The 7,473-nt window shown below is 67.1% G+C and overlaps 1 protein-coding gene across 1 annotated transcript in view; it reads right to left on the reverse strand.

The window, feature by feature from the left end:
* Positions 1 to 7,473, reverse strand: part of MAP3K12 (mitogen-activated protein kinase kinase kinase 12) — a 9,207-nt gene that overhangs the window by 287 nt on the left and 1,447 nt on the right. The window contains 14 exon segments of the mRNA XM_027705435.1: positions 261 to 510; positions 788 to 858; positions 1,113 to 1,560; positions 1,987 to 2,124; positions 2,349 to 2,465; positions 2,812 to 2,921; positions 3,190 to 3,298; positions 3,584 to 3,742; positions 4,073 to 4,231; positions 4,922 to 5,113; positions 5,963 to 6,146; positions 6,665 to 6,761; positions 6,763 to 6,880; positions 6,882 to 7,015. Of these exon segments, the coding sequence (XP_027561236.1) occupies positions 261 to 510; positions 788 to 858; positions 1,113 to 1,560; positions 1,987 to 2,124; positions 2,349 to 2,465; positions 2,812 to 2,921; positions 3,190 to 3,298; positions 3,584 to 3,742; positions 4,073 to 4,231; positions 4,922 to 5,113; positions 5,963 to 6,146; positions 6,665 to 6,761; positions 6,763 to 6,880; positions 6,882 to 6,994 (2,265 nt within the window). The 5' untranslated portion in view covers positions 6,995 to 7,015.

Consider the following 7,473-nt stretch of genomic DNA (forward strand, 5'->3'; position numbering starts at 1 on the left):
GGGACCCCTCCATCCCCAACCCTGGGGACCTCCTTCCCCTTGCTAACCCCATCCAGGGGGGCTCAGGGGACTCCCCACCCCAGCATCCCCAAACCAAGGGGACCCCCATCCGTGGTGGAGCCCTGGGGACCCCCTTCCCCTTGCTAACCCCATCCAGGGGGGCTCAGGGCACCCCACCATCCCCAACCCTGGGGACCCCCATCCCTGGGAGGGCCGGGGGTGCTGCCCAGCACCGGCCCAGGGTGGGTGGGGGGCATCACCTTGGGGCTGAGCCCCCCGTGCCGGCGGCCGGGCCCCTCGGGGGGAGCCGCGTCCAGGGGGATCTCGGAGCCCTGGGAGAGCAGGTCCTCGGAGCGGTCGTCAGGACGCTCGTCCGTGTTGGTGCTGCCCACGTCGGGGGTGGCACTGTGGGAGGGCTCACTCGTGTGCCCCTCGTCCCCGTCCCCATCCGAGAAGTTCTCCGAGCTGAAGGTCGACAGCGACTGGCGCTTGCTCATCCCCGGGGGCCACCTGGGCGAGGGGGGCGAGGGGTGAGGATCCAGGTGCCTGGGCACCCACAGACCCCTCTCAGGTGTCCAAGCACCCATGGACCCCCCTCACCCTGAGGACCCCCATCATCTGCACACCCAGAGCACTTCCCCCCACCCCCCCTCGAAAGACCCCAGACACCCCCACCCCGAAGGACCCAGTGCTCCCAGTCCCCTAAATGACCCCTCCTCACCTGGAGGAACCCACATCGGTGCCCCCCCCCAGCCCAAAGCACCCATGGAGGGGGGGCAACACCCACCTCTGCCGCAGTGGCAGCTCCACCTCACTGTCCACTTCGCCCTCCTCCTCCTCCGATGAGACCCCCCGCTTCTGGCAGCAAAGGAGGGAGGTGTTGGGGTCCTGCTGCCCCTCAGGAGGGACCCAGGGTCCTGACACCCCCACACCCTCCCCCCCAGGAGGGACCCAGGAGTCCTGACCCCCCCAACCTCCACAGGAGGGACCTCCCCCCAAACCTCTCCCCGGAAGGGCTCCATCCCACCTCCCCCTCCTGGGAAGGACCTGGGGTTCCTGCCCTGTGTGTTCCCCCCTCCCCAAAGAGAGACCCGGGTGTCCGGGGGTCTCACCTGCCCGCGGGTGACGGCCGCCCGGTACAGCAGAGCCGCGGGGGTGAGGTGCTGCCCGGCCCCCCCTTTCCCCCCCCGGCCGGCCCCGCTCTCCCGTTCCGGCTCCCCGGGAGTGGGGGGCTGCGGCGGGGGGGACCCTTGGCTGCCCGTCGCCCCCTCGGGTCCCGCGTCAGGTACCGTGGCCGGGGGGGCACCGGCGGCCTCCAGGGTGCCCCCGAGGATGTCGGGACTGGCAGCGGTGGCGGGGGGCACGGGCAGCCCCCGGGGGGTCCCGGCCTCGGGGCCCAGGTCCCCGCAGCCCCCCCGGGGTCCCGCTTTGCGGTGGCGGCCCTTGGCCCGGCGGCTGCGCCCCGGGGAGGGGGGGCCCTTGGGACACCCCGGCAGGGCCACCTGCGCCATGGCCGCGTCCAGCTTGGGCAGCAGCACCTCCGGCTTCAGGATGTCGGGTCTGGGGGGGGGTAGGATGTGGGGAAGGGCTGTGGCTGGGGACTCAGGCAGCCGGGAGCCCTCCCCACCCAGCCAGGAGGGACCCCTATGTCCACACCCCACCAAAAAGATTCCCCCCTCCAAGGGCCACCAGCATCTGCAGGCCCAAACCACTCCCCACCTCCAAAGGACCCCAGACTCCCACCCTGAGGTCCCCAGGAATCTGCACACCCAGAGCACTTCCCCCCCTAAAAACAGACCCCAGACTCCCCCACCCCAAAGGACCCATGGCTCCCAAATCCCCTAAACAACCCCCACATCCAGGCCCCCAGACCCCCCACCTGGAAGAACCCCCTTATCCATGCCTCCCCCCTCAACCCAAAGCACCCAGACACACAACCCCCCAGCACCCTCCACCCCAAAGGCCCCAGGGGGACCCCGGGCTCACCTCTTGCCGTGGGGTGAGAGCTTCTGGGGGACGTTGCGTTTCTTGATGAGGGTCTCGACGGCGTTCCCGTGCAGGAGCCCCCGCGGCGCCCGCGGCTTGAAGAGCCCGGGGTAGCGCTTCTCCAGCGCCTGCTCCCTCCTGCCACGGGCCACTCGTGGGCAGCAGCACAGGGCATGGGGCATAGGGGCTTGAGGGGGGGCGACTGTGCCCTTGGGGGGCTGGCCTGGGGCTCAGGGTGGGCGTGGGGAGGGCACGGCCATGGGGTTGACATACGGTTGGCCATGGGGTGATCATGGGGTGATCATGGGGTGGGCACAGGGGGTTCTGGGCGTGCTGTTGAGCGCCAGGGGTGCCCAACTCACCTGAGCAGCTCCTTCTCCTTGAGCTCCAGCTGCAGCATGAGGGCACTGAGCTCCATGTAGAGGTTGTTGGCGCGCTCCAGCTTGCGCTCGTAGTGCTCCCGGATGTCCAGCGCGTGCCTGGCCCCCGGGACACACAGGGCGTTGGTACACACACCCCATGGCACCCACCATGTGCAAGGACAGGCATCCACAGACCCCCACAGCACCCACAGACCCCCACAGCACCCACCATGTGCACGGACAGGCATCCACAGACCCCCACAGCACCCACCATGTGCAGGGACAGGCACCCACGGACCCCCAGAGCACACACAATGTGCAAGGACAGGCACCCACAGACCCCCACAGCACCCACCATGTGCAAGGACAGGCACCCAACAGCCCTCCAACACCCACTGGCACCCCCTGTCCATGGTCACCCCCCCCACCCCAGTGCCCCCAGTGCCCCCGGGCAGGGCCCCACCGGAGCTCCTCGCGCCGGCGGTTGATCAGCTCCTCCTCCAGCCGGTGCAGACACGTCCCCTCCGACTTGATCTTCTCGAAGTGCAGCTTCACCTCCTCCCGCCACTCCGCCTGTGGCACAGGGGCACCGGCTGCCATGGCCACCGGGCACCACGGGCACCGGGCACCCAGGACACCAGGCACTGGCTACTCTGGGCACTGGGCATCCTGGGCACCAGCTGCCACAGGCACTGAGCACCCAGGTCCTGGAATCCCAGGGTGCTGGGATCCTGGGGTCCTGGGGGGCTGGAACCCTGGGATGCTGGGATCATGGGGTCCTGGGGAGCTGGGATCATGGGTGCTGGGATCCTGCGGTCCCAGAGTCCAGGGTGCTGGGTACCTGGGATTTGAAGTAGGTCTCCTGGGGGGTGGAGAGGACATCGGCAGAGGCGATGTCGAGGTGCAGCAGGATCTGGCGGAAGGACGGCCGGTTCCGGGGTTTGCTGTTCCTGGAGGGGGGGAGCAGCACGACTCTGAGGGGTGCTGGAGGTGCTGATGAGGCTTTTGGGGGATCAGGGGCAGAGAAGGGCACATAGGGCACCCCCAGGGTGAGGGGGCACCTCCTCTACGACCAGGTGTCCCCCCTGCATTGCCCACATTGGGGTGCCAATGACAGGTCCCATGGTGGGGTCCCCCATGGCATGGCTCATCTGTGACATGGGTGCCCACGGCATGTCCCCAGGGTGGGCTGCCCCTGGTAGGGTGTCCCCCCGGGGTGAGCCCCGGGCACTCACCAGCACTGGCGCAGCAGCACCTTGAAGCCGTCGGGGCAGCTGGAGGGCACGGGCAGGTGGAGGCTGTTGCTGCCCACGCCCCAGATTATGGCCGACGAGTCCACGTCCTTGTAGGGGATCTCGCCCGTCAGCAGCTCCCACAGCACCACCCCGAAGGACCTGGGGGTACCCACGGCCCCGTCACCCACTGTGGGGCACCCCCAGTGTCCTCCTGCAGTCCCCTAGTCCCCCTCACTGCCGCTGCCCATCCTGGTGTCCCCTTTTCCCCCTGCTCCTGTGGCCCCTGATGTCCCCCATTCCTGTGGTGTCACTTCCAGTGTCCCCATCTCTAGTTCCCCCCAGCGTCCCTGGTGTCCCCACAATGTCCCCTGTCCCTGTTGTCCCCGATGCCCCCTCTGCCCCCTGTTGTCTCCATCACCCCCCCGAAGCCCCGTGCATTGCTGTCTCCCCAGTGCCACCAGAGCTCCCCCGATGTCCCCACGTCCTCACCAGATGTCCACCTTCTCAGAGACAGGCTCGTTGCGGATGACCTCGGGGGCCATCCAGGCCACGGTGCCGGCAAAGGACATCTTGGTGCTCTTGTCGATGAGCTCCTTGGAGGTGCCGAAGTCCGAGATCTTCACCACGTCGTCGTAGGTGATGAGCATGCTGGGGGGCACGCGCTCAGCGCCACGCCAATGACACGCCAATGACACGGGCACGGCACCGCCGCGGGCATGCAACTGCTGCGAGCATCATCGGGTCACGGGCACGGCACCGCCACGGGACGGCACCGCCATGGGCATGGCACTGCCACGGGACAACACCGACATGGGCATGGCACTGCCATGGGACACTAACACGGACATGGCACCATCGTGGGACACCAACGTGGACAAGGCACCACCATGGGACAACATCACCATGGGCATGGCACTGCCATATGACACCAATACAGACATGGCACTGCCATGGGACAACACCAACATGGCACCACCATGGGACACCACCATGGCCATGCAACTGCCATGAGTGTGGTCCTGTTGTGGGGATGCCACCACCATGCAACCGCCACGGTCATGCAACTACTACGGGCATGGAACCACCACGGTGTGGCACTGCCATGGACATGCAATGGTCACAGACATGCAACCGCCGCGGGCACAGCACCGTCACAGACACGGCACCACCAAGGACACGCAGCTGTCACCGTCACGCAGCCCCCGCGGGCACGGCACCGCCACGGTCATGCACCCACCCTGGGCACGTCCCCACCACGGGCACGTCCCCGTCGCACTCACACCCCCGGGGCACCCCCCGGCACCCAGGGGTGCTCCGAGCCCACCACCCCCCGCTCACTTGGGCGACTTGAGGTCGCGGTGGATGATCTTGTGCAGGTGCAGGTAGTTCATGCCGCCGGCGATGCCCATGGACCAGTCGACCAGCAGGGAGGGGGTGACCTTGCGCCCGGCGCGCAGCACCTCGTAGAGCTGCCCCTGGGCGCAGAACTCCATGATGATGCAGTAACAGGGGGCCTGGGTGCACACGCCCCTGGGGGCACAGCGGCACCTCAGCGCCCGCCGGGGGCCCCTGGTTCATCCAGGACGCCCACCCAGTGGGCCCCGTGCCAGTGCCCTGTGCCCGTGCCATGTCCCCCCCACACTGGTCCATGCCATGCTGGGGGTCCCCATGCATGTGACATGTTGGTGCCCCATGCCCATGGCGTGTCCATGACCTCTGTGTCTGTGCCCATGCCATGTCCATGCCGTGCCCATGCCGTGTCCGTGCCCATGTCATGTCCATGCTGTTTCCATGCTCATGCCACGTCCATGGTCATACCTATGGTATGTCCATGACCTCTGTGCCTGTGCCCACGCTCGTGCTCATGCCATGCCATGTCCATGCTCATGCCCAGGCTGTGTCCCTGTTGTGCCTGTGCCCATGCCATGCTCACGCCATGTCCATGCTGTGTCCATGCCCATGCCATGTCCATGCTGTGTTCACACCCATGCCGTGTCCATGCCCTGTCCATGGTGTTCCCCACGCTCACACCATGTCCGTGGCCCATGCCATGTCCACGTCCATGGAGTGTCTGTGCCTTCACCCCTCATGCCCACTCCATGCCCATGCCCACAGCGTGTCCATGCCCTGTGCCCACATGTTCTAGCATGTTCCATGCCCTTTGCCATGCCCATGTTCTGGCACGCTCATGGTGTTCCCCATCACCACGGCTTTCCCGTGCCACATCCACACTCGATGACCCTGGCATGACCATGCCCCACACCACGTTCCATGCCTCACACCACGTTCCATGCTCCACACCACGTTCCATGCCCCATGCCCAGGGTGTCCCCGTGCCCACAGTGCCCCCACACTGGCACCAGCGGCCCCCCCGCTCACTTGAAGGTGATGATGTTGGGGTGCTTGAGCTTGCGCAGGTGTTTGATGTCGGTCTCCTTGAGGTCCCTCACCTTCTTCACGGCCACCTCCTCGCCGTGGAAGCGGCCCAGGAACACGGCGCCCTGTGCCCCGCTGCCCACCCACTGCAGGTCCAGGATCTCCTCAAATGGCACCTCCCAGGGGTCTGTGGGCACCCACGGCCATGGCACCCCCACAGCACCCAGAGCACCCCCACACCCATGGCTATGCCACCCAGAACACCCTCCTTTGCCCCCCTCATACTGTCCCACCCTTGGACCCTCCTTTGCCCCACTGCCCCAACCTTTGCCCCCTTTTTTGCCCCCTTGCCCTCCTCGCACCCTCCTTTGCCCCCCCTTGGACCCTCCTTTGCCCCCTTTTCCCCTCCCTCCTTTTCCCCCCTTGTGCCCTTGCCTCCCCCTTTGCCCCCTCACACCCCCCTTTACCCCCTTGCCTCCCCCTTTGCCCCCTCCTTTGCCCCCTCACACCCTCCTTTACCCCCTCGCCTCCCCCTTTGCCCCCTCCTTTGCCCCCTCACGCCCTCCTTTACCCCCTCGCCTCCCTCTTTGCCTCCCCCTTTGCCCCCTCACACCCTCCTTTACCCCCTCGCCCCCTCCTTTGCTCCCTCCTTTCCCCCCTCACCCCCCCCATGCCCCCAGCCCCCTCGGCCCCGCGCCCCCTCACCCTCGGGCGGGTGTTTGTGCTCGGCCGCGTAGGCTTTGCCGATCATGGTCCACACGGGCTTGAGGCACCCGAAGAGCCCCTCGAGGAAGCCCCCCCCCGGCCTGGCAGCGCAGGTGGGCGGCATCGGCCGCCAGCGGCCCCGCGGCCTCGGGGCCCAGCTCGGGGGGCCGGGGACCCCCCCGGCGCGGCCAGGCCTCGGGGGGGGGCGGTGGGGGCGGGCAGGACGTCGCGCAGGACGCACTGGGTGGGCGTCAGCTCCTGCTCGGGGGTCCCGTCCGAGGGCAGCGCCAGCGAGGGCGACGGCGTGCGGGTCTCGTGCAGGCAGGCCATGATGGTGGGACCCCCGCCCGCCTGCGGGGCACGGGGGTCAGCGGGGCGGGGGGGGCACCCCTTGTACCCACAGACACCGCTTTACACGTGTGTGCACTCTACACATGTGTGAGCCCCTTTACACGCATGTGAGACCTTTTACACGCGTGTGAGATCCTTTACACACGTGTGCATGCCCTGCCCACCCACATCTGCACCCCCTGCCATGTGAGCCCCTTCACATACGTGTGAGCCCCTTCACACACATGTAAGACCCTTTACAAGCGTGTGCACCCCTGCCACCCACACCTGCCATGTAAATGCCCTTTACATGTGTGTGGGCCCCTTTACACACGTGTGAGACCCTTTACACGTGTGTGGGCCCCTTTACACACATGTGGGCCCCTTTACACACATGTGGGCCCCTTTACACATGTGTGAGACCCTTTACATATGTGTGAGACCCTTTACATATGTGTGGGCCCCTTTACACACGTGTG

This window comes from Neopelma chrysocephalum, unplaced genomic scaffold (assembly GCF_003984885.1).
Source record: "Neopelma chrysocephalum unplaced genomic scaffold, ASM398488v2 Primary Assembly neopelma1_333, whole genome shotgun sequence".
NCBI lineage: Eukaryota > Metazoa > Chordata > Aves > Passeriformes > Pipridae > Neopelma > Neopelma chrysocephalum.